This window comes from Manacus candei, unplaced genomic scaffold (assembly GCF_025592945.1).
Source record: "Manacus candei isolate 608988 ecotype Guabito, Panama unplaced genomic scaffold, ASM2559294v1 h1tg000060l, whole genome shotgun sequence".
NCBI lineage: Eukaryota > Metazoa > Chordata > Aves > Passeriformes > Pipridae > Manacus > Manacus candei.
Window position 1 is genome coordinate 6,627,967 of NW_026138108.1, and position 25,196 is coordinate 6,653,162.

Consider the following 25,196-nt stretch of genomic DNA (forward strand, 5'->3'; position numbering starts at 1 on the left):
AGCCCCGAGCGCGGCAGCCCCGAGCCCAGCCGCCCCGGGCGCTCGGCTGCGCAGAGCGCTCTTTTCCCCCCTGCTTTTAGCTCTGAGCAGCCCGCGCCGCCGGCGCGCCAGGGGGAGCGAGGTGCCCCGATGCCCGGAGGTGCCGGGACCGCCGCCCGCCCGCCCGGGGGGACAGCGGCGCGCCCCGCTGCTCCCGCACGGCACCGCACACTGCCGGCGGCTCCGCTGGCTTCTCCCAGGGAAGAAGCCCCCGGCGCCGGGACAGGTCTCTCCGCGCCGGCCGAGGCTCTGCGGCCACGAGGGTAACTACTGCCGAGACATTCGTGAGAGCGGGCGGTGCCAGGGCCGGGGACACCGCGGAGAGCCGGGACCGAGCCACCCCGCACGGCCCCGAGGCACCGCGGAGAGCCGGGACCGTGCGGGAGCAGCGCGACGGGCGGGTCGTGGCCGCGGGTCCCGCACGGCGGCCGGGCCGCCTGTGGGGGGCGGTGTCGGCTTTTCCCCTCGGGAAAAGCCGCTGTGCCCGAGGGCCGTGGAGTGCGCCGGCCTTTCCCTCGGAATTCAGGTGTCCTTGTGTAAATTCGCATTTCAGGTTCCTCTTTCAGCTCGAGCCTCTGTTTACCTTTACTCTGGAACCTTTGCAGAGGTGGAGTCCGCCCCGTGCAGAGGCGTTTCACACTGCAGTTGGATAGCAGCGGCAGTTTGGAGCTTGGAAAAATAGGATGGGTTTTGGTAACGCCTCTCAAGGGTGCTAAGAGTTTTTACTCTGTTTTTGGAATATCGTTTGAGATGAGAAATTAGGTTCTTTTCAGAGGCACTTCAGTAATTCAACTATATGATTTCGTTGACTTCATGGTTGAAATAGTTACGCATATTTTTAATGTACCAAGAGCTACAATTAATCTCTGTTCTGCAGTTATAAATACTGCTGAAATTTTAACTCTTTCAAAATCAATGGCAAAGCTCTGTCTTCAGTGGACCAAGGACTCACAGAATCTGAAAAGGTAAAAGACATCCATCAATGATCAACCCCCAATCCCTGTGCCTATGACTTCTCGTAGGGGCTGTCGTGATGGTGGTTTCTTTTGTTGTTATATGATCTGGTTTTTTGCAAAAATTCCTAATCTGCAGTCCCCATTTTCTATTTACTTAAATGTTTTCAAGTACAGACAACAATAAGAACTGTAAGTCACCTTCTATCATTATCCCCAAAAGATAAAAGTTTTATTTAAAGATAAAACTATATGTTTTGGACTCTGTACAAGTCCGCTCTTTCACTGTATCCACTGCTGAAAAGCGATATGTCCCAAGGAGATCGGCTATTGACCACCCTTACACATTTAGAAATATATCTCCCAGCTGTCTCTGAGAGGCAGAGTAGCAAACTTTTGGAAACACTTCACTGTTATTACACAGGTTCTTTGATCCAGAAGGAATACACAGATTTATTTTAAAATCTTTATTGAACAGTTAATAAAGTAAAAATAATTTGTATTCAAAGTAGTGCAAGGCATACAATAATGCAAAGTAAGTATAAATGAGAAATAGTTGTATGCCGTAACATATTCTAACAACTAATCATGTAAATTTGGATATCAAGGCTTGGTGCTGGCAGTCTGACCCACTCTAGACACTTAAAATCTTTCCAGACCATTGTTTTAATCTATGGAAAAGGTAATTTTATCTAACATTTAGTCAGTATTGTGGCCTATTCTGCCACTGCTCAATTCTAGCTTGTATGTAACCCCAGGAAAAGATACTCTGGGACTTGAGCACATAGCGGTTACCTTGGGCAATGTGGTAACAAATGGTGAGACTTTGACAAGCACTCTGAGGAGTTTGCCAGTATTTGCCCATGAATGCACTTAAGCGCATGAACTCACCCAAGTGCAAAGGTCAGGAGAAGGCCATGACCAGATGGTGAATTCCGTGCAGTGATCTTCCAGTGAAGGTGCCCTTGAGGACACCTTCCTCTGGTGTTGGACCAGATGACCTCCAGAGGTCCCTTCAACCCTAACAATTCTGTGATTCCCTGCTGCTGCCACCAGAACTAACATCCGCTTTCCAGTATTTCCAGGTTTGTCCAGAAAGATGTTGCCTTGTACAATGGGGCCTGAAAAAAAGTCCTTGCAAAGAACAGATCCTGAGATGCTTTTCTTAATTTTATGTGGCCATAGTGAAGAGGACGAAGGACGGCATGATCTCCACTTGGAGACTTTAAGTGCATTTCTCACTGAGAGTCAGAAACCATAGCTAGTGCTTATGGCAAGTATTACAAATATTCTATTGTTAAACCTCTTTGGAAGCCTCTGTGGCTCTAACTCTTAATTTCAGTAAAGATTAGGTCTCTCCAGAGATTCCAGTTTGGAATCTCTTTAGGGAACTAGCTATTCAGAGCTTCCCCAGATTGTGTGTTTGGATGGTTTGGGCATCGCTTTGGAAGTACAGATATTTAGAGTGTATATGAACAAGCATTCAGCAGAGAAGGAGAATTTGTAAAGTTTCTATAAGCACTGTTCCCCTTACACCTGTTCCACATTTCATCCTTCGTCTCCTTTTTTCAGGAGGTGATTGAAAAGGAAAATGGGAAGTCAGAGGCAGATTGTACTTATGCTGAGAAGCGTGGACAGACTCACCCTATCTATACACAACAGACAGGTATTATTAACAAATCTGAGACCATATTCACAAGCATATGTGCCCTCAGCAGAAGCAGCATGTGGACAAGAAGAGCTTATTATCTACAGTAACTGATTTCTCTTTTCTTTTTCAGAAGATAGAGACTGGGAAAACAGCTGATTGTGAGGCTATCTGTCTTTTCAGGCAGAGGGCCCAGAAAGTGAATTTTGGAAAAGGGAGAGAGAAAGCCCTAAATTCTGAGAATCTCTGAATACATTTGGCTAGAAGATGAGTATGAGAAGCCTGAGAAATGGACACGGTAGTATTTCACAGAAAAATAAGAGGTAAGTCTTGCTTTGAAAAATTTCGATGTTAGGTTGTTATGTTGGAATTTGCTTAAGGTAAAAGACAGTCTTAAGTGCAGGAAACCATCGAGAAGGCTGTACCTACATTTCAGAAGGTACCAACTCTTAAAGGAGAAGGTTGTTGTAGGAGTAGGTCAAACATTACCAGTAGTGTTTGAAGGGGTTTTATATAGCACTAGTTTTATACTTCAGTTAGTAGCTTTGCTCTGTTCACACTTAGCAAGCTGTATTTTAATACTGAGAGGGACGGATTCCATTGCTCTTATTCATGTTGAGTTGCAGTCAGTGGAACTAATTGTTGAATAAGGTATGCTCAGCATGAGAATGGGTGATGGAATCTAGCCCAGATGGAAATAGCTTTTAAACCACTGCTGTTTTAGAGAGCAGCCATCTCAACATCGGCAAATCCAGCATGTTGGTAAAAGAGCTTTGAGCCATTCTTCTGGCACATTGCAGTACTCTTATAGATGAATACAGGGGTTGTTTTAAAGTGGTTGTGTGTCCCCCCTCCACTAATGTTGAATCCCATTAACAAAAAGATTGGGAAAGCATCTACATTGTAATTGTCTGTCCCGTGTTACACCACCAACAGAAAGTAGGTGGGCTTTGCAGAAATTGCTATTCAACTGCAGCTGTGTATAAACAGCAGAGTTTACAGAAAATGTTTCATTGTGCAGTGGTTTTGTAGTAATGAAGTTTTCCGGCATCTATTTTTACTCTGTGGCATACTCTTCCATCAAACTTTCTTGCATGAAGAAAAGTACTGGTGAAGTTTTGTATACATATGCAAAATCTCTTTGAGAATAATACCAGCATACTTGGCTGGTGAATTGAGGAATAAAATGGAGAGGCAAAGAACCATTTGTAACATTGAACTGAATTTATTTTCAAGAATAGGAGTATCACTTACAGTCTTACATGAAAGTGTGAGACAATCTTTCAATGAATCAAACCCCAATTGCATAAAAGATATTGTGTATAGCGACAAAAAAAAAAAACCTAGCTGCAGGCAGCTGATCTAGCCAGTTGCTCTTCTGAAGTGACCTTGGGAGCCAGGGTACAAAAAGCAAGGCACTCCTGCAGGAGACGAAGGAAAAGAATTTGGACACCTCTGAACTTTAACCAAACTGGCTAATACTGCCCCAACTGAAAGGCAAAACTAATGAGTGGTCACTCTCTCTGATGCAATACTAGTTAAGTGTGCTGCTTTTTCACTAGGATCTTATGCCTCTACTTGGGACCAAATAGGGAATACAAGAAATAGCAGGAGTAGCATAGTAATACCGTAATTGAGCTAGCTGAAATAGAGGTCTGTATGAAAACTAAAGCAACCATCCTAGGTTAAGTCTGGATAGAGCCCTAGAGCTAGTGTCTTGTGACACTTGCAAAATATCCAGTAGAACCTGTAAAGATCTCAGCTAATGAAAACTCCCAATTTATTTCTCATCTGAAATGCCAACTAGGCACATAACTGTTTTCTTATTCCAGCATGTTTTCTGATTCCCAGTGTTGAGGAAATGTTTGCATCCTTCATCCTGAAGAAGTAAATTATTCATCCTGATACGAATTATTTTGACTACTTATTTGAATTGCTACTATGATAGAAATAAGAAAATTTTGTTTTAAACCAAGTCTTTTTAAAAACAAGTTCATTATGCTAGTATACTTGTTAGTAATGTAAAATATCTAATATATATATATTCAGGAATATAAAATATTCAGGAATATAAAACTAAATATTTGGATTTCCTGCCACATAAAAGTTTCCTTGTACTAAAGCTGCAGTGGTTTCTTTTTTTTTTTAATAAAAATTATATATACTGTTTAAAAATTGCACTAAATAATTCTATTAATCATTTAAAACAGAAAAGAAGCTTAAAAGCTTTTGGTTTCTAGGAAGAATTGCATAGATTAAGTGTGACTAGTGCTGACAATCTAGGTAGCTGGCAACCTTGCTATCATTTAAACAAAATAATGGTATGGGCTAGATTCTGACTCAATAGAGGATGAGGGGGCAGGGTGTAAAGCAGGAGTGATACAGGATCATGTCTCCTGAGTTCTGGTCCCAACTCCACCCTCTGTAAAGGTTTGCCTTAGGAGCTGCCACGTAGCAGCCACAGCATTACAGGCCCTCCCTGCCCTGCTTCACTTTTGCTCCTGTCCCATTGTTACACTGTGGCAGCATCGTAGTGCAGTGTATAGTTGCATATATTGGCCCTATGCCATTTCTGTGCTGGGAAGATTCTCTCTGGGGTCGCTTCAGACCTTCTGCAGCTCCTGTGCACTGCTGCAGAGGTGGGCAGGGGCTGCAGTGATCACTAGACTCTGGCTCTATGCTTGTTCTGAACTCTTTCTGCAACCGGTCCATGAAGTAATCCCCGAGACTGTTTCTGCCATCTTGGGAACAGTCGAGCCTGCGAGCATTGGTGAGTAGATCTCCCATTAGCTTGATCTTCCGGATTTTGGGCGCAATAAATTGCTTCTTCATAGTGCTTGCACTATGAGGGTCTGCATTTTCAACACTCAGGGCATAAAGCTCTTCAAAATATCGTAGCATAGTTTTCCACTGTACCATTGCTAATTCCAGGGCTTTCATCAGACCGACTGCATAATCACAGTTTGGTTTCTAAAAACAAAGACAGAATTGTATTTATTCAGAACAGTTGATCTTACTGTATTCATCAGTGGTTTCCTGCAACTTAATCTGGTGCTCCAAACAAGTTGTATTAGGATTTTGCAACAACCCCTAGTTTAGAGCATCTGTTTTTTACAGAGTGCCATGGCTGTGAACACATACAGGTAGCAGGGGCCAAGCACTTTTTCAAGGAATGGATTTAGATAGCAGCAGCTATGTCTGAGGAGCATTCTTACACCAGGAAACCCAATCACAGAATGGCTGGGGTTGGAAGGGACCTTAAAAAATCATCTCATTCCAATCCCCTGCTGTAGGCAGGAACACCTTTCACTTGACCAGGCTGCTCAAAGCCCCATCCAGCCTGGTCTTGAACACTCTCAGGGATGGGCCATTCACCACTACTCCGGGCAACTTGTTCCAGTGTCTCACCACCCTCATAGTAAACAGGTTCTTCCTAATCTAAATCCACCCTCTTTCAATTAAAAATTCTTATCCCTAATCCTATCACTGCACTCCTTGAGAAAGAGTCCCTCCCTCTATTTCCTGTAGGTGTCCTTTAAGTACTGAAAGGCCACCCTAAGGTCTTCCCCATTTCAAACTGACAATTTAGAAAGATTTTCACAATGGCCTTTACTTTCTACAGATTAACAACTGCTATGATGGACCAAAAAAGAGCATTCTGTATTAACTATTTAAAGAAAACTAATTTGGTAGAGGAGAATCAGCCCCTTGGTCTTAAATAAATGAGGTGGGTTATTTTTTCCCCTGAAAACTTTGAGTTATTCTTTTGCAAGTGTGCACCTGTGCAAGCCCAAGTTAAATCTGTAGTTCACATTCTGTCCTGAGCTGTGCTTTAGCAAATCAACTACTGCCTCAAGCTGGATGTTTCTTCTACCTCCTTCCTTACCACCTTTCTTACGTGCTAATCATGTCTAGGCTTCTACTTAGTGTGAAGGAGACAAGTGGGCTGTTTTAGTACAGTTTAAGGAGTCTCTTAATCCGTCACAGCACACTGGAAACATCAGTGTCCAGCTGAGTAAAAGGAAAGGAGAATACTGTTCATATTCTTTTGGGCTAGAATGCAACCACATAGTGTTAGGACTGTATGTCTGACAGTTTCTAAGCATGGCAATCAAGAACAAAACCGTGTACACTAATATGTCAGGTAAATTATATCTGGAAATCTCATAATGGATGAACGCAGAGATCTGAAGTACCAACAATGTAATTCGATAAGGTAAATGGACTGCAGCTGCTTGAAAGCTTGCTGTCTACTACCCACCTGGATGGTTTTAGAACAGTAGTGGCCTCCTCTTTCTTGCTGATACTTCATCAATGCCTCTGCAGCTTTTCTCTCTTCCAGAGCTTGATGCAAGAAGAACTTTGAAATATTTGGTAGAGCCACATGTGACTGATCAAAATATTCACCCTAAGCACACAAAACAAGAGCGTTAAGATTTGCTGGAGATGGGACTCACTTGCAGAAGAACGTGGCTTTATTAGAACTTTGGAAACCTTAATCCAAAGGTTACAAATTTCTACAATAAATGAAGTAAGTAGTTATGGCCTGAAATGAAAAATCTCTGTACTTCTACTAGAACTCCTGCCCTGTAATACTGGGTAGGCAACTGTAGTACTGATGCTACTCTCTCAGTAGCAGTCAGAGATCCTCAAAATGTTTTATTTATGAATGGTTAGCATGTGTGTGTTTTGTAATTGTGTTTTGTCTAGGGTTTTTGATTTGTTTTTTAAACATACTGGCAGCACAGGGAACATAAAATTTATCCCTGCAGGTCAGCATTCCAGTCAAAAGTTAGCTTTCAAAGGTATGAGAAAGATGATGTAAATACCAAAAAGAGAACAAGCATAACTTCATATCTATTTATCAGCTTCATTATAGATATTATTCCAAAATGATGAATACTGCTACTTAACTGTTCTGTATACACCTTCATTATACATAGCTCATGCCTAGGAAGGCATGTCAGGAAGGACATTGACCTGTTGGAGCAAGTCCAGAGGAGGGCCCCCAAGTTGATTAAAATTTTTCCTATGAGAAAAGGCTCAGAGAATTGGGATTGTTCAGCCTGGAAAAGAGAAAGCTTCAGGGTTACCTAACTGTTGCCTTCCAATAGCCTACAAGAAAGATGGAGAGAGCAGGTAGTGACAGGACAAGGAGGAATGGCTTCAAACTGAAAAAAGGAGAGCTTTAGATTACATATTAGTAAGAAATTCTTTACTGTGAAGGTAGTGAGGCACTGGAACAAACTGCCCAGGAAAGCTATGGATGCCCCATCCCCATCTGTCCAAGGTCAGATTGGAGCTCTGAGCAAGCTGGTCTAGTGGAAGGTGTCCCTGGCATGGCACTAGATGATCTTTGAGGTCCTTTCCAGCTCAGGCAATTCTATGATTTCAGAAGTATTACAACCCTAACCCCACTGCAGGCCTTGTTCTGTTCTGTATGGGAAAACAACAACTTTAACCACTGCCATATTTAACTGTGCTAACAGACATATCAGCTCTTACATTAGAAGAGTTTTATCCATGGCATTGCTGTCCCATAAACAGAGTGTATTAGAGACAGGGAGCAAAGCAGAGCCACCAGCTTACACTGTTTTGAACACTGGCTCTGATGGTGAGGAGAACAAGAGCAAGCAGCTGTGACTATGCCAAGAACCAAACTGAGGGAGCCACAGCATCTTCATCTGCTGGTTCCCTGAATATGCATGTGCAACACAGCACAGCTTTTGCCTCTTGGATATAAGTCTGCACTGGAATGAATACCTGTAACTGTGTATCAAGCAGGCTTGAAGCCTGCCTAAGAGGGGTAAGGAACAAGGACATGCTTTTCTTAAGTTCTGCTTCTGATTGCCTTCCCTGCTTTCATCTATTACCCTGCTTAAATATGAAATATATTTATTTCAGTTATGTTGCTCTGTTTAGAAAAAAAAAAGAAATGTTAAACACACAAGTTTATGTTTATTTCTTCTATTTGTATGGCCATTTGAGACAACCAAAACCTGTGACACATGTACACATGTGTGACCACAAACCCTTCAAGAGAAAGTACACACTGGAATGTTTTATTAAGAACATTCACTGCCATAGTTTGCATAATCCTTGTTTCCTGAAGTCACTCATTGATGTTTCTGTTGACAGGATAGTCAAGATTAGTGTTTTATAATCAGTTTCTCAGTGTGAGGCATGACTTCAAGTGGAGCACAAGTCAACACGTCTGCTTAACTGTTAAGGTAAATCTTTTATGTCAATAATTAGAAATTGACTGTGGATAAATCAAATCTAGAAATGTAAACATCCTAAATAGTTAACTGAGCTTTCTCCATCCCATCCCACTGTCAATCACTAGAATTTTTTTTAATCTACAGGCTTAGCAGGTACAGGTTTTACTGCCTACTTAAATTTTTATTGAACTAATATTTGACACCAAACTCAATTGAAGGCTCTTGGGGATACATTCAGTATAGTTTGTGCTGTTTCCCAGTGGATGCTTGGCATCAGGAGGTATAGCATCGATAATTCTGATTTTTATATTTTAATGGCTGTGTTAAAATATATGTTGCCCTAACATTTGATAGGTAGCCGGAAGTAATTTTGGCATGCATGTTACATGGTATCAGAGATAACTTTTTTAATTTCACGTCTAAAGTTCATGCTGTGGAGCAGAAAACCCTAAGCCGGCAGCGACGTTCACAAACTACAGTTAACCTCGCACAACTATTTTACACACGAAGTTTGGGGGGGAAAAAGCCACTCAAGAGTCATACTCCAGAGCTGTTAGCATTCTCTGTTCCTGTCCCTCTTTCCACAGGCAAAACTCTCTCTGTGAATTACCCAAAAACACACGAGCGCTCGTTTCGTCGCCCGCGTGTTCCAGACCTTCGTCGTTGTTTTTGTGGCCGTGTCGGCGCAGGGGCAGCAGCGGCTCTGGCAGGAGAGCCCCCCGATGCCCTGGGTCTGGGAACAGACACCGCTCCGCCGTCCCTTCCCGACTCCGAGACCCTCTCACCCCGCCGCCGGTGGCTGCCCGGCCAGGGCGAGAGGGGGGTCCCACGCCGCGGCCCCGGCCGCCTCCCGTGCCCGTCCGCGCCCCGCCGCCCTTACCAGCGCCTGCAGGCAGTAGTGGAGCTCCAGCTGGGCGCCGGTGACGCCGCAGAGCGCCTCCTCCACGGCGGCGGGGAAGCCGTGGCGGACGCGGCTGGCGGGCAGCGGGCGGTGCGCGGGGCAGGCGGGCAGGGTGACGCGGGGCCGCTTGGAGCGCGGCTCAGCCATGGCCGGCGCCGCCATGGGGCCGCCGCGCCGCCCCGCCGCGCCGCCTCATATAGCCCGGGCACCTGGGACACACCTCGCCGCGCTCCCCGGAGCCCGCCCGCCCTCGCCGGGGGAGGAGGAGAAGGAGGATGCGGATGTGGGGGGCCGGGCGGGTGCTGCCATTTCCTGCGTGCCCGTGGGCAGGCGGTGCGGGGGCTCTGTCCCTCACGGCGAATGCGGCGCGGAGCGGGAGCGGGCAGGTGCCGGCCGGGCCACTCGCTCCACTGCCCATTTGTGAACATCCTACATAGTTAATGATCGACATAAAATACTTACTTTAACTGCAAAATAGATGTATTAACTTGTGCTCTGTTTGAAGTCATGCCGCACACTGGCACTGAGAAACTGATTATAAAACACTGAATCTTGACTATCCTGTCATCAGAAACATCAGTGAGTGACTTCAGGAAGCAAGGATTATGCAGATCCTGTGATGAATGTTCTTAATAAAACATTCCAGCGTGTACTTTCTCTTGAATGGTTTATGGTTGCACGTGTATGTGTCACAGGTTTGTAGTGTTTCAAGATACCATAAAAATATAAGAGAAAAACATAAACTTGTGTGTTTAACGTTTCTTCATTTTTTTCCCCCTAAACAGAGCAACATAAGTGAAATGAATTTATTTCGTATTTAAGCAGGGTAATAGATGAAAGCAGGGAAGGCAATCAGAAGCAGAACTTAAGAAATGCACATCCTCGTTCCTTACCTCTCTTAGGCAGGCTTCAAGCCTGCTTGATACACAGTTACAGGTATTCCAATGCAGAGTTATATCCAAGAGGCAAAAACTGTGCTGTGTTGCACATACATATTTAGGGAACCAGCAGATGAAGATGCTGTGGCTCCCTCAGTTTGGTTCTTGGCATAGTCACAGCTGCTGCCTCTTGTTCTCCTCACCATCAGAGCTGTCCTGAGCCAGTGTTCGAAACAGTGTAAGCTGGTGGTGGCTCTCCTTTGCTCCCTGTCTCTAATACATTCTGTTTATGGGACGGCAATGCCATGGATAAAACTCTTCCAGTGTAAGAGCTGAGCCCATTTGCGGGTGGTAGCATTCAGCACCTCCAGTACCAGCTGCTGCGTGTGAGAGTGCGGCAAGGCCAGGCCGAGGCTGGAGCGGCTGAGGGGAGCACACAGGCAGAGGCAGTCCTGGGGAGGGACCAAGCTCTGAAAAATCCTGGGAAATTAGTGGTATGTCTGTCTTGACTACAGGGTAAATTCTGTAGCTTTTTTGATTTAGCACTAAAAATGTGGTCCTACCTAGGCAGTGTAAACCATCTTCAGTATTTTAGTAACTGATAATCCTTGGTTTGTACAGTAACTTCAAAATACAGGTTTCTGACTTCTTCAACTGCTTTACCGTATGCATGCTGCTCAGCATGTTGTTGCTTGAGCGTTTATTTACCTTTAATAGATTCAAAATAGTGGAGCGGAAATATGAGTAATCTCAACACCTTTCAAAATTGCTAACATTCTGTTCAGTGACTTTGTTTAGTAAGCTTAATGTTATATGCCGTTCTGTGGAATATTTTTCTAACAGATTACCCCACAAACCCAGGATGCTAAGGGCAGAATCGTTATTCCATTGCGTGTTTTAATTGTTATTGGATCTGACTACCTAGAGCAGAGCACGCATCATCTGAGAGTAGTCATGTAAAGATGTGAGAACATTGCTCATGAGAAACTTAAGTAATTCCAGTTCAGCGCTTCCATCTCATATGCTATTCAGCCCTCTTTGTTTACTGTAATTATCCATTTTTTCATTCTCACTCTTCATGCTGTATTTAAATTAGAAGTTTCCCTTAAAAAAACCTAACCATGTTTAAGCATTTGCTTACTTTAGGCATTTGAATAAAATTGCATGAGCGTAATGTTGCAATGTTTGCAAGGCTAAAGTAAGTGCCTAAATTAATTGTTTCATTTACTTTCAACAAATTCATTGACAAGACACTTGTTTTCAATAAGGGTCCTCTTTTTCACTGGAACTCCTACGGACGATGTACTTCTAACAGTTACCTTTTAGCTCTTTCCATTCCAACTGTCCTTGTTTTAGCCATTAAAATAGTTGTTAGTGTTTTATTATTCCAGAATAATCCTTTGACTGCCTCAGAAGAGGAAGAGCAAGTGTGGTGCCTGTGTGTGTATGCATTGACATCCCAATGGAAATAAATGCTTGATAAGCTCCTTTCTTTGGCCAGTCCGAATAATGTGAAGTGTGAAATTGCAACAGAAAGCAAGTTAGCTCGTGTCCCTGTGGAAAAGTTTGTAGTTGTGCTTTGCTAAGTGGGTGTTCATGACAATAATTTCTGAGCATATCAGCTCATAGAGGTTTGTGTCTATATTAGTGGACTTCAGTCCTCTGCAAAACAGTAATAAATTATCCCATTTCAGTGATGGAGAGCTAAGACACAAAAGCATTGCTTAAGGCCATTTATTATATGTGGAGCTGATTTGAAGACTGACTAAAATTCCTTAATCTCCATACATCCCTTAATCCCTCTTTCTATGAGAACACCATTCAATTTATTTTGCTTTGTGCTTCATAGAACTAAAGGAAATACACATAATTTGTGCTGTTATCAAATGTATTATGGAAAAATTCTATTACAAAGTAATATAGGCATTCTTGCTATGTAGGATGAGGTGATGTCACATGCTGATTGTATCTGGACTGAGGAAAGTATCATCCGTTTCAAAAAACTTGTGATCTCAAGTCTCAGTTTTCAAGAAATGCTGTATCCCGGGGAACAAGTACTTTGTTTAGTTTCTTAGTTACAACATTTCAGCACAGCATAGCTGCCTGCTATCAGGTGAGGCTGCTTTTAAGATAGTTTGCTTTTTTTCTCACCTCTCCTGGTGGTGACTCTCTCCCAGACTGTGTGCTGCAGAGAAGTTATTACCTGCTTGGGGTGACAATGTCTACATGTGACTGTGATACAAGTGAATCTGTATTAGAGTCTTATTCCCTCTAAGTCCTGAAATATGAAGGTACTTTATGGATTTCTTTGGTGAACTGATGTTGGGGTGAAGATGGTTGGACACTGAGTGATCTGGACTGGGGGAAAGCGAGAACAGATAGTTATGTGCAGGTCATTGCAGAAAGGGTTGATGACATCTGTAAATAGAGTTGGTGACTGGCACATGCCTTGATGAAAGATATATTTTAATTTTTAGGATTTGGCATGATTCTGGTAGAACACATTTTAAAGTGTGTTGAAAGTGCATGGCAGAGTGGAAAGCCAAACCACCACAGTGTGGTATACAAAACTGCAATTAAAATTCCAGCAAAAAACCTCTCCTACATGCACACCCACACCTTCCCCACCCCTCTCCTTTTTATTCTTTGGCAGTGTGCAGCAGAGAGGACTGTTAATGTCAGTGAGATTTAGCAATCCTCTCAAAATATCCTTTCTCGTGAGCCTACTTGCAAACATTTAGTTGTGTCTGGCCTTTTTGTACCTTGAATCTCTCATTTAAAGTTAGGCTCTTTAGGCTGCACTTTGTAATCTGCAGTTGATATTGTTTATTCTTTCACCACAGGTAGTAAGAGTTGGGGCTGTTGCTTTTGTCCAGCTACCATCTGTTAGCTTCTTTCTAGCTGTGATGGATTTTTCATGTGCTTTGCAAATAGTCCATGTAATGTTGCCAGACTTTCTCTCATGTGATCATTCAGTGCCCATCAATAGCTATGATGGAAACAGAGGGAAAAAGTAAGAAACAAATAAATGTATGATATGTGTGCCTGTGAATTAGCCTTCTTCATTCATCACTTTGTTTTGTAATTAAGTGAAACCAAAGCTCTCTGGCAGGAAATTAAAAATGATTCATACAAACACCCATGAATTTGCAATTGCTTTTATTGGACTTGAAGTCACTTAACTCATTTTTCTTATGCTTTTCTGTTCTCAACAGGTGCTTCACCTTACTATTTTATCCAATCTCACTCTTTTTTACTTCCTTTTTCCACAGAGGAAAAGCCAGCAAGAATTCTGGCTTTTCTGGCAAAAATTGTTTTGTTGCCTTTTTGCACCATGTGACTCATAAAGTTAAAAAAGAAGCCTGAAATTTGGGAGGTTACTACTTAAGTAGGCATAGCAATATAACTTCTTTTAACTGTCTCTCGGTTAAGGTAGTCATCAGCAAAACATGAGATGGCCCTGGGAGGCAACAGTATTATGACAAGGCTGTGAGGTGGACATTCTGGAAAATGCTTTTTGTCTCTATGTCAATGAGCAAATGGAAAGGTCCAGTTTGTTGTAGTGCTCTAAAACCAGCATGTTTTAGTGATAAAAAAAATGGGTTTCCCAAAAGTAAAAGCCTAGACCTTTTGAAGTCAGAGCTGTCTTGGTATCAAACAGAGCAGATAGAAGCTTATTTTTTTGGGGTTATAGTACTGAAAATTACTATGCAGTGTCAGATCTACACATATTTTGTATATATTCAGTTTAATAAAATGAAATACTGTAATAAAATACTATTTGAAAAATACTTGGATTAACTGTAATTTTGGAAGTAAAATTTAAATTTGGAAGTCTTCTTTTGGCACTCACCTCAAATACTCCAAACCTTAGTTTTCAATTGCTTTCCTTTTCTATAGTCAAAGATTTTCCTCGCATTGATATTTTTGTGTTTGCAAAATATCGATTACTGCAGTGTTTGAAGCCAGATGAGATGCTTAAGGATGTTCTTATGACTGGAAAGCACCATGTCTTTTTGTCTTTATTGAGTTTTCCCACTTTGCATCAGTAGCCTGATAAAGTTGCAACCCTTTGTACCTCTGATATGGCTTTTATCTCGGGCAGTTCCTTTCCATAGGCTTCCATAGCACATATATTGAGAAGCTCATTGCCTTTCTTCTTTTGCAATGAAGTTCTTCCTTAAGGAACTTTACAAATGCTGTATAATATAAACCATGGTAATATATACATATATATATATATAAAATAAATAGGGAATATATATAGAATTCTTTGAAACTGTACTGATTGAAATCTGCCCTTCAAACAGAATATGCCCATAGCCCACAGGCATATCTATGCTGTGTCCAAAGCTAACACAGGAGACTAGCTTGTAAGAATTTCTAAAATACAAGAAAAGCTTATCTTTAACCTTGTGTCACAACAGTGGTCAGTCAGACTTGTCCTCTCCCTTTGCTTTCACTCTTCTTTCTCTGGACCACTGAGAAAGCTTCATGCCAAAAGCAGGTTTGGGGTCTGTGTGTGTGGTCAGTCAAGCCTAGAAGAGGTAAGTGCATTTCAGCAAACTGCGTTGCCAGACTCCTGGCTGTGACTGTTGTCCTGCTCTGACCTGGTTTGCATTTGACACCTTCAGCTTTCACTTTCCATCTCAAGTCCAATTGCACGTGGCCATGTTTGTGTGACTGCCTACATGTGTGTAGGCTTCTTAGTGATGGGGCTGCAGGTCAAACTAAGCTGTTGCCATTATTTAATTCGTGTCTAGAAGCTGTATGTCACTATTTTCTCTTAAGCACGTATCACTCTCTCCAGTGCAACTTTCAATGTTGACGAATCACTTACACTGAGTTGCTCTCTCCATGTCTTTTCTGCTTGTATTTACAAAATCATTGGGTGTGCAGACTCAGCTTCTCAGCTCACCTGTGTCTTTAGGAGCCCAGCCTCTGCCACCACTCAGGAAGCCCATGGTTTGTCTTGGGCAGAGGCAGCAGGGAGAGCTGGAGCCTGAGGGCTGTCTGTGCTCCCAGCCTGGCCAGCAGTGTTGGCCCTTCAGTCACCATTTTCTCTTATAAATATACTTAAGCTGTAAGTGGACTATTCATTTGAAGTGGTAGTGGCTGATACTACCCATTTGATTTTTATAAAAAGGCAGTGCTTGGGTGTAAGTTTGAATAAATTGTCAGGGTTCATCTGCCTCTGAGATCCTGCAATTGTTATTTCAAGTCACATTTCAAAAAGCATAGGCCAGCAAACTTAAGGCTCATCCATGCAATCTGTCCATGGTGTATCATAAGTCCAGTCACTAATTGCAGGTTGAAGCCACTAAGCCTCAGCACTAGAGCATATTTAAGGGAGTTCTGTGGAATTTCTGAAAACATGTGGCTCACCCTAGGCAATGAGTTGCATAAGGGAGTTGTGCAATGCCAAACTGCCTAAAGTCTGTCATAATTTATATACCTTGCCTTTCTACTCTACCTTCCTTTCCACAGCTTCAGGTAAGAATCTGCACTTACTCTTGGACAAATGAGAAAATAAGACTTGACATGTTGAAAAAGGCAGTGGCTTTTTTTTTTTTTTTGCACAACCTATGCCATCTGAAATCAGTGATGCAGGTAATGCCTTCCAGGCAATGTAAACTTCAGTAAGTGCTCCAGGTGGCCCTTGAGGGAGCATTAGACCTACCTCTTTGAGGTAAGCATAAGGCGTGCACTTTGTACATACTCGGAATATCTGGGCTAGCAGAAGTAAAAAGATTAGTTCAGCTGGTAAGAGCATGGTGCTAATAAAACCAAGGCTGTGGGTCCAAGCCCTGTATGGGCCATTCACTGAAGAGCTGGACTCGGGTCCCTTCCAGCTCAGAATATTCTGTGAAATAATTCTGTGAAATAAACTGTGGGTAAGGGATGAAGATGCAGAAACCATTTATTGCTCCTCTATGCTGCTGATAATCAATGTTCATAGAGTCCCTGCTAGTACCAAGAGCACCTGCTTCTGAAGTTCAGGTACTCCTGGGAGTTAACTGGTTTGACTAATGCCACTTGCTACTTGGCTTGAGGGAAAAGAAATTAAAGCCATAGATGTGGTAAGAGGAGTGTGAAATGTTTGCAGGTGAAGAGGAAATGACTCTAAATATTTTGGCTTTTGCAGTCACCAAAAAAGCCCAAATGAACCCTTTCCACAATTTTTGTGAAAAAGAATCCTTTCAAAGTTTAAGGGAAACTGCTTGAGAAAAAAAAAATGTCAAAAGGTTCTTTATTTGCAACTTTAATGTGAACATTCATCAGCTAAATGTTTGTTTTAAATTTTTTATTACTATGGAGTCAATGATGGTGAATCAGGCAAAGCAGAAGTGGATAATTTCACTGAAACGTCATAGACCTTAAAGGCAATGCTAAATTCCAATGAAGTAATTCCTCTTCTAGTTCCAGTCAAAAATGACCCTTTATTGCTGCTTTCTGCTCAAAGCACCTCTACTAGGCCATCTAAATTGTGTAAGTGTTGTGATTCCCTAGGGTGTCTCTTTTCCTATAGTTTTCTGCCTAATTCCATTTTAATAGCTTTAAATGTATTAAAAAAACCTTGTAATGATACGTGTTAGATTGTAGTCTGTTTGTGGCACTATGTCCCAGGCAAAGTCTTTTATGCCAACTTGCAGGGCTCGAACAATTTTTTTTTTCAATTTCAGTATCTTTATGCAGAGCACTTGCTGAATTGGACATTATCCTCATTTCACTGAAATCATGGGATAAAACTTGGAATATGTTTGGCTCCTATCAAGGCAGTCAGCACCATTAATTAGTAATCTTGGGAAGTTATTTAGGCTGGTCTTTAGGTCACAGTGGCATTACTCACAGTGATATAGTGAAATGCTTCACTTTTTGATTTTTTAACCACTGCAGTTGCTATCTTTTTTTAGAATTTAGAAATTACTGTGCCGAGTATTTACAAATTTCACAGCACATTTTGTTCTCTGTTTTAAATCCTGCATACCAAGTGCCTGCCTGGGGCAAAGACAAAAAAAAAAAAAAAGTTAGCTTTGATACTCCAAAACTGGTTGAATAAATCCCGTGCAGCTGGCCTGCGTGAAATGTGCCCAGTGACAGCAACCGCAGCGAGGATTCAGAGGGTTAGGGAGAGCTCTGTGCTGTCACATGCTTGCAGTGTTTTATTGCTTTGGCTGGGAAGGGCAGTAATGTGTAGGTATCCTGACTGCTCAGTATTAAGCATGCAGAGTGATTGCCCTGTGGTTCCCTCAGGCATGTATGCGGGCAAACCTGATGCACAAGTGTGCAAAATTGCCTTCTGTGTATGTTTGTACATGCTGTGGTGTTTTCTGACTTTGGAACTGTGGTTAAAGCCTCAAAGGGAATCCGTGAGTCTGCAGCAGCTGAGAATACCGCTAGAATTTCTAGCAGTGGATGTTCCTGTGTGGTTGTGTGTCTGTCCCATCACTGGTGAGGAAATGGCATTGCCTGGCCTGCACTGCAGTGTTTGTCAAGGGAAATTCTTGGAGTCTTATTTAAACAGTCAAGTCAACACAGTACAGTTTATACTTGTGTGTGCTTGTGGATGAGATGCCAGAAACTGTTATGGACTGGAGACTGTTTTTTCTGCCTGTGCTCTTCTCACCACCAGGTCTGTTCATCCAACTGTCTCCACTTGGCTTCTTTTTGTAATTTAACCGAGCTGAGACATAGTCTCAAGGGGAAAGTGACTTAAATCTGAATCTTGGAAAGTCGTGAATTAAAAGATACACAGTTCAGGAAAATAATTTTTGGAATACAAAGCTATAAAGGCTGTGACTGGTTCACATGACCAACTTGCAGTTAGGTCACATTTTCCTCTAATAGTGCATCAACACTGGAAAGGCTGCTTTTACTCATGTTGCTTTTGGCAGTGCTCTGTGGTGCCACTTTTGTGAATCCAGCTCCATTCTCAGGCTCCAGAATGCTTCCAGGTTCTCTAGGAACAGGCACAAGAGTAACTGCAAGGAGCAAGACCAGATTTACAGAAGTGACCTTTGGAGCTCAGAATGGCAGGACTCAGAAAAGAAGAAAGTATGGAGGCTTTCATTAATACAGGCCTTTATCAGAAATGTATTAAAAGGGACTTTAAAAAGAGATTAGTATGTATTGGGTGGTAAACAATTTTTCCGCAAAATGAGATAAGAATAAAACTTTCCTTGGATCCAGTTTGGCCAATAGCTGCTTCTGTCAGGGTTTTTTTGCACTCTTCCCATGTCATCGTGTAGTGGTCATATATTGAAATTACGCAGTAGCCTATATGGACCACTGGCCTGAGCAAGTACAAGGCAATTCTTATGATGCCTGTGCTGAAAGTTTTCTCTTAATGGACCTTGATGGGTTTTGGTTTGATTTGTTCCAGAATGGGATCACCCTTGTTCCAGTTGATGCATACTCCTGATCTGGACCCCACAGCTCAAGCAAGACTGAGGGACAAATCTTGTCAGGCAACGGTAAGATTGTGTTACCTATGCAGAGGAGGATGTTGAAATCTGGTATATGTAGCTTCTGACTTTCAGCTGTTTGGTCTGAAGCAAGGGACAGAAAAGTTTCTTTTCTTTATTGATGTAAGATCAATGCAGAGCAAAGAGAGGAGGTGAAAAATCCTTAGGAAAATAAAAAGAGAAGCAGCACTGAGAGTGGGCCAAATATTTTACTCATATATGTGAGCATTACTCATATAACTTCAAGAGAGTACATGCTTTAACTGTGCATGTACCAGCTGAGGACTTGGCCTATAATGTCCTTTATAAAGCTCTGATTCCTCCCCAAATAGTTTTTCCCTCCCTCTTCAAAGAGGCACCTGTTGCTGGTGGAGTTGTTGATGATACTGGATTAGTGCACATGCAGTCAGCCTGCTTGGCCTCGGCCCTTTGGACCCAAAATGAACTCCAGCTGCTGTTGCCCAGAGCAGGTGCTTCATCCAGCCCTAGCAGCTGTTTGAATGTAGGCTGTCATGGCCAAGAGGAGGGGGTAGGTCCCCTGAAGTACCCAGAGGAAAGACTCATCAGCAGGAAGGAAGGAAAAGGGAGCGTGCCATGGAGACCTGATTTTTATACCCATCAGACAAAAGTTGCTCTAGCATTTCCTTGTGGAAATAGGGAATAGTCACTGTCACTCTGCATCCACTGAGCCTGCCTGGTGCCATGATGGATTATGGTTCCCAAAATGAGGCTGACGGACCAGTAAAGACCAGCAGAGCCATGACAAATGATTGATCACCAAACTGCCAAACCTGTGTTGTCCCTTGAAGCTATGAAATAGGTATGTGATGGTGTGTGAGACATTTTAAGGGCTGGCAGTGTTTCACAGTTGCTCAGTCTCTGTAGTCACTGGTTTAAAGCTTCAGTGAGTGGCCCAGAAAAAGTGAGATTGGGCATGAACAGTGTTCAGGCTAATGGTCTGCTACATGTGACAGCTTGGGATTCACACTCACACTGCTAGAGGGAAAAAAACAAAAGCAGAGATAATCTGGGGTATGGAGTGCCAGGGGGATGGAGGATGAGAGGACGACCTGGGGGCATATAGATATGTGATGGTGGGGAGGTAGCAGCCAGAGTTTGAGGAGGAGACACAGATAGCTCCATGTCAGAAGTAAAGCAGCAGCAACCCAGGATTAGAGTGAAGGGGGCAGGACAAGGATGCAGGTTTCTTGGAGTAAGGGAATACTGCCTTTAAAGGGACAAAAGCACCTTAGAGTAAGGGCAACCCAGAACTGCAGCAGGAGGTAATGGGAGGGTGCCTTGCAGAGCAGGGAGACTCAGAGTAGAACCTGTTCAAAGTCATTTCCATCACTAGTGTCACAATCAGCCCCTTCCATGTCCCTTCCAGCATGCCTTCAACTTACTCCCCGTTGACTGTTGTCACTGACCCAGCAGCAGTTCCTGTGCAGTCCTGTACTCTCTGATTATCCACATGCTGCTGGCAACAGCACTCCTGGTCTCCCTTTCCATGAGCACACACTCTGGCTGTGCCTGCATATGTCACTGTCAGCATTTACGCCTAATTTAATGTGACTCCTCAGGGTTCTGTCCTCTTACCTATATTCCATAAAGTTACCAGAGTCCATCCAGTTTCTCTGATAACCTGCATGTCCACTTTGTATCCCTGCTCTGTGTGTGGTTTTGGTCATATCCCATCAGCCAGACTTTTCACTCTATGTGTCTTTGTTGATTGCTCAACCAAGTCTCCACTGACCCTGCATAAGGAGGGGTAAATGCTAAGCAAGGACATTTTCCTGTATAGCTATAAAAGGATCATTCAGGCCATATTTCATTACAGCATGGCCTAAGAGCAGGAGAAAAACATGAATATTGGAGGCCTCTCTTTGTCAGGAAATGGGATTTCCGCAGGTGCTCAGTTGCAAATGCTCTGCATGCTTCTAAGGCTTGGCACATGGCATTGTTGAATCCTGATTCAGGATGCAAGAATGTTTCATGACCCCTGCCATGAAAACTGCTGTCTGGCCATGTTTGGAAATCAGCCGTCGATGATGACAGTAGACGAGTATGGGTGAAATGAGCAGCTTGGCTTCAGCACTAAGCAAGACTTGTTAAACATTGTAAATACAGATGTCCAATTCATATTTTGAATAATGAATATTATGAACTTTTCTGTAACAAGTGGTAAGAAGCTGGATCATCTTTCTTCATCTGCTCACTGCCTTCACAGAATTTGAAAGTGTGACGAAGTATTTCATCCCTTTACAGGATTAGGTAAGATTGGTAACCATAACTCTTGTATAGAATTACATAGAAATACTCTGGACAGCCAAATATATTGATTTAAGATCATCTATGTGGTGGCAGGGAAATTGTTTCCATTTTGGTTTATCCACTTCTTGGGCTGGTCAGGTAATCCAGCTGACTTCAGTTGTTTGTTCTTTTGGACAAAAAGCTACTGCCAGTACAGGCCTGTACAATTTCTGTCTCAGTATAGCTCTTCCATCGGGTATTCCTCTTATTTGTTTTGCTTCTGCATGAAAATTAAGGAATTGGAGAAATAGCACCAAAACTCTACATGAATGAAATTCTCAAGGCTGTTTAGGAAATAGATATATTAGATATATTAGAAATAGGGTGTTTCTGTGCTCATTTTGTTCTCACATCCCTGTCAAGTCACTGTTACGCGTGGAGAGAAACATGGAGAGAAACATAGGAGCGTGTGATGTATCTCTGTGTGAGGGGAAGACATCCCCTGATGTGCTCCTTGTTACTATCCATACGTGTTTGCCCCTGTGAGTAAATTACAGCTCCCTGGTGCTGCTGTGGGTGTATCAGCAATAGTTCCCTGCTGCCTCCTTATCTGCCCGGTAGTGTGGCTGGGTGATGCCCGCACCCACTCTGCTTCACTGGTGATGAAGTGGCAGGTGTTTGCCCTGCCTCCTGCCTCTGTCCTCCTCTTCCTCAGACTCCTTGCACTGTGGTATGACTCAAGAATAATGAAAATGCAATTTTCTATTCTTTGGGGAGTAGTAAATTTTTGCTAAAAAACCAAACCAAATGCCATTCTCAGAGTGGCCCAAGATCAGTGTTTTAGTGTGGCAGCACATTTAATTTGGTTTTCCAGGTACTTTTAACCACCTACATGTGACTAAGAATTTTTTGAAGCATCTGTCTTTTGCTGATTAAAATGTAATTAGGTACCAAGGAGCTTTAGGATTTAAACCATTCCCAAGAGATGTGTGGCAATGTCCAGTGTTATGTCTGGTGAGGAACAACAGAGTGAAGCAGTTTGGGTGTAGTAAGTCATAATGTACTAATTGCTGGATTAAGACTAAGGAAATAAAGAGCCTGTTAGCAGGCCTCCATGTTTTGAGTATCTGGAGAGCAGAGGGGCTTACTTTGTATGAGGCCCATATTATGCTGTGCAGGGATTCCCAGTTCAGGGTCAAAAATACTGGAAGTGCCCTTTTACCATGGAGCTGACAATTAGCTTGCTGCCAGAGGGAAAACTAGTCTTGAAGTGGTGAGTGAACGTAGTATCAGAAACAGACCTTGACAGAGGGGCAACACACAGTCAGACCAAGTGACATTCTTCACACCTGCTGTGGTGGATAACAGTAGCTGGCTGACTTACCCCATGGCACTACAAGCACAGCATTGTGCTGTGACACAGCCTGGACAGCGATTGAATTACACACCGATTAGGTCTTCGGCTTCTCCCTGTCAGTGTGGACAATGGAGAATCAGAGAAGTGGACACGAGAGCTTTAGCAGGCCTTGTGCTCTCGATCGGAGGAGGATTAGTTTGTAAATGGTAAATTGTGTTGGGGCCAAGAGTCGTAAAACTGAACTCTTGCCCTTCTGCTGCCTCAAAGGCACAGGCTTTGCAGAAAACTCCTTCTCCCCCCCTTCTACTAACTGCTGTGATTAGGGGAGGGGTGGACATATGGAATCTGCTCCTCCTTTTCTCTGCTAAAGAAGGAGGAAGACACTGGTACATTTGTACAAATTTTGCTCCTCGCTATCTCTTACTATCTTTTCTTAGGAAGGGCGTGGGATTAAATTAATCAGTCTTCTGCCATTTCCACAGGGATACGGATTTGCCTGTCACGGAGGTGCTGCTGGCTGGGTCACTGCCTGGTAGAGGGTGTCTCTTAGACCTGATGTAACCTGAAGCATGTGCTTTCTTAGGAAGTCTACAGCTGGGCTGGAGAACTGCAAACATTCATCCTTTCACTCCTGTCATCTGCTTCCACATGACTGCAGTGCCTGTGCTGTGCTCTCAGCTCACTGACCCTAAAACGCTCCTTGCAATGTTTTGTACTGAGCTGCTGCAGAGCAGACTTTGCTTTTGGTGGCAGTATCCCTTGTTGCTGCATCATTTATAGAAGAGATGACTTCATCCTTGCCTTTATTCCACTGGGACCAGCTGCTCTACACGCAGGAACAAAAAGTGGCAAATACCTATAACCTCTTTCAATTTGCTATTGAAGGTCTACATCACATGAACTTCTTGGGGTTTTTTGAGAGGTAAAGCTTTTTTATTTTTTACAAACAAACAAACAAACAAAAAAAACCCAAAAAACCAAAACCACAATCCAGAAACCAACCTAAAACCAACAAAACCAAAACCTACAAAAAAAAAAAAAAATCAAACCCCACACATTGAACTCAAGTTGGAGAAACAGCTGCATCGTGTGACTGATACAGGGCATGGGAGTACAAAGCATTCCCACTCTGGTCTTGCACATCCACTCATTGTGCCTATTAATAGCTGTTAGGCATGAGTGTAGACATGGAGATGGGCAGGACTAGTTTTGCCATGTGAACATTTATCTGGTGGCCCCATCCTATTTGCTAGAACCAGAGATTTCACTGTGATAAAGTGGACATCTTAAGTCATTGTTGGAGACAGGAGGATGTAGGTTCACTTAAACTAAGCTGGTATTAGGCATTCTCATATCTTGGAGTATTCCAGGAAATAGAAATTTATATAAGCAATGGAAATATGTCCTTCTTAATCTGTAAAAAGAAAAGGACAGTCTTAATGATCTCTCAGTGTTTCAAATCATCTTAAGGCATATTGATCCTGAATCATCACAGGAAAATTCAGCAGGGATGTTTCTATTAGTGATCTAGGAATTTAGATGTGGTTGGATACATGGAAAACTGTATCTTGTTCAGTTGTATTTATTACTGTAATAAATGATACCAACTCTCTCTTCCTACAGACTTTATCTTTTCTGTTCATAGTGTTGGCATTTTATTTTGTTTTGAGCTGAGAAACAATGCAGAGTGTAAGTTTGTAAGAGGCTTTTATGAATATACCATTTAAAAAGACTTGCTCCTGCTCTGGTTACTAGTTTGAATTGAGAAAAGATACTTATATTTCATGCTCCTGAAAGTGATAGCAGATTTGCTGTAATACACCAGTTCGGAGTAATCTGCTCATAAACTTTCCATTCCAGAAAACTCCCAAACCTCTTGCACCTATTTTCTCTGATAGGTGGCAAATCCTTAGTACTTCTCAAAAATATTCAAAAGTGTATAGGGTATGAAGGCTTTGCTTTGGTTTATTTTTTATAAAGCTTGGTAAAAAAACACGAATGAGAGAAATTCATCTGTTGCTCAGTGCAATCACTACTGAGAATTCATTTTCAAAATTGGAAAATAAGAGCTATTCTAAGTAGTCACTGTTGGTTGTAACGCTATGGGGTATTTAAAAGATAAGTTTTAAAGGAAAAAAAAGGAAAAACATTCATTCATGAGTGCTGATACAGGAATGACAGAGGTTAATACCACTGACATCATGTTGGAACTGTATAGCATTTTGTTAATGGTTATTAATGCCCTGCTGCTGGGAGACAGACAGTGCCAGCTGCCAGTTAGTGTGGTGCCTCTGAGGGTGTGCCTGGGCCTCTGCTTAGAAAGGAGAGGGGCCTGAGGAAGGTTCAAGTTTACTCCCTCCACTGAAACAGGAGGAGAGGAGATACTGAGAGAAGGTAGTTGCAGCTCCTGCTGCTGTGTATGCTGACTTCAGAATAGGACTCAGAGGGTGAAGCAGGAGCAGCAGATATCTACAGAGCTGCACC

General features: G+C 42.7%; 1 protein-coding gene and 1 long non-coding RNA gene across 12 annotated transcripts in view; one reads left to right on the forward strand and one right to left on the reverse strand.

Annotated features, from left to right (window-relative positions):
* Window positions 1-9,979, reverse strand: part of LOC127478513 (ferritin light chain-like) — a 136,443-nt gene extending 126,464 nt beyond the window's left edge. Inside the window, exons 1-3 of one of the 2 annotated variants that reach the window (XR_007907248.1) lie at window positions 9,742-9,979; window positions 6,902-7,048; window positions 3,971-5,610 (exon numbers count right to left, since the gene is read on the reverse strand). Coding sequence is in view for 1 of the 2 variants with exons in the window: in XM_051804342.1 (XP_051660302.1) it covers window positions 5,107-5,610; window positions 6,902-7,048; window positions 9,742-9,924 (834 nt within the window). In the remaining variant the exon portion in view is untranslated. Of the gene's footprint in view, window positions 1-3,805; window positions 5,611-6,901; window positions 7,049-9,741 lie in introns of those variants that run through there. The other variant, XM_051804342.1, reaches the window with a different exon arrangement.
* Window positions 1-24,328, forward strand: LOC127478514 (uncharacterized). 10 transcript variants are annotated; one of them, XR_007907254.1, is made up of 8 exons: window positions 10-302; window positions 2,565-2,658; window positions 2,774-2,963; window positions 6,967-7,171; window positions 8,779-8,870; window positions 19,024-19,114; window positions 21,285-21,376; window positions 23,195-24,328. It is a non-coding gene; the product is annotated as an uncharacterized LOC127478514 (long non-coding RNA). The 10 variants fall into 10 exon arrangements; XR_007907250.1 differs by having other exon boundaries at window positions 11-302; window positions 6,983-7,171; XR_007907251.1 differs by lacking the exons at window positions 6,967-7,171; window positions 8,779-8,870 and adding an exon at window positions 19,459-19,925 and having other exon boundaries at window positions 1-302.
* The last annotated feature ends 868 nt before the right edge of the window (window positions 24,329-25,196 follow it).